Source organism: Mandrillus leucophaeus, unplaced genomic scaffold, assembly GCF_000951045.1.
Source record: "Mandrillus leucophaeus isolate KB7577 unplaced genomic scaffold, Mleu.le_1.0 Scaffold55, whole genome shotgun sequence".
NCBI classification, from domain to species: Eukaryota; Metazoa; Chordata; class Mammalia; order Primates; family Cercopithecidae; genus Mandrillus; species Mandrillus leucophaeus.
In genome coordinates, this window is record NW_012105919.1 from 1,601,781 (window position 1) to 1,602,367 (window position 587).

The 587-nt window shown below is 51.1% G+C and overlaps 1 protein-coding gene across 1 annotated transcript in view; it reads left to right on the forward strand.

Moving 5' to 3' along the window:
- Positions 1 to 587, forward strand: part of CCDC63 (coiled-coil domain containing 63) — a 62,366-nt gene that overhangs the window by 17,074 nt on the left and 44,705 nt on the right. The window contains exon 3 of the mRNA XM_011997877.1: positions 513 to 587. Within this exon, the coding sequence (XP_011853267.1) occupies positions 513 to 587 (75 nt within the window). The remainder of the gene's footprint in view (positions 1 to 512) is intronic.

Below are 587 nucleotides of genomic sequence, written 5' to 3' on the forward strand. Positions count from 1 at the left end.
AATCACTTCTCCAAGGTTACAGAAAGCCTCTCGGAGGAGGACGACGTCATTTCTGCTGGAAACCATGGCTTTGGGTAGGCAGAATGTATGTCAATAAAGAAAGAAAGAATCCTGCCTGATGGTTTGCTCCTCATTACTGGAGCTAATTGGCGGTGAAGTCTGGAAAGATGGGCTGCAGAATCAGACAGGTGCCAGGGAGTTGCTGGCAAAAGAAAACCTGGGGGCTTCCTCCATGTCTGGGTAATGGCTTTTGACAGGCACAGCTGCAAATCGTTCCCTAGGAAAAATACCCACTTCAGAGAAGGCAAGGCAGCAGGAAATCATGGTGAACCGGGTCTCAGGTGATGAGGCTTCCAGACCTGGATCTGAGACCCTGGACACGTCCCTTTTGCCTGCTTGCTTAGGTGGGAAGTTCCTCTCTCCCAGTCTCCTTGCAGGACTGATGTGCCTGGAGTGCTCCATCAAGGTAAACTCAGGGGTTCGGGGTTAATCATGGGCTGCTTTTCCAACAGCAAGGAGATCCAGAGCCTGAAGGCAGAGCAGGATGAGATCACCCTGCTGTTGAGTCTCATGAAATCCTCGAGGAA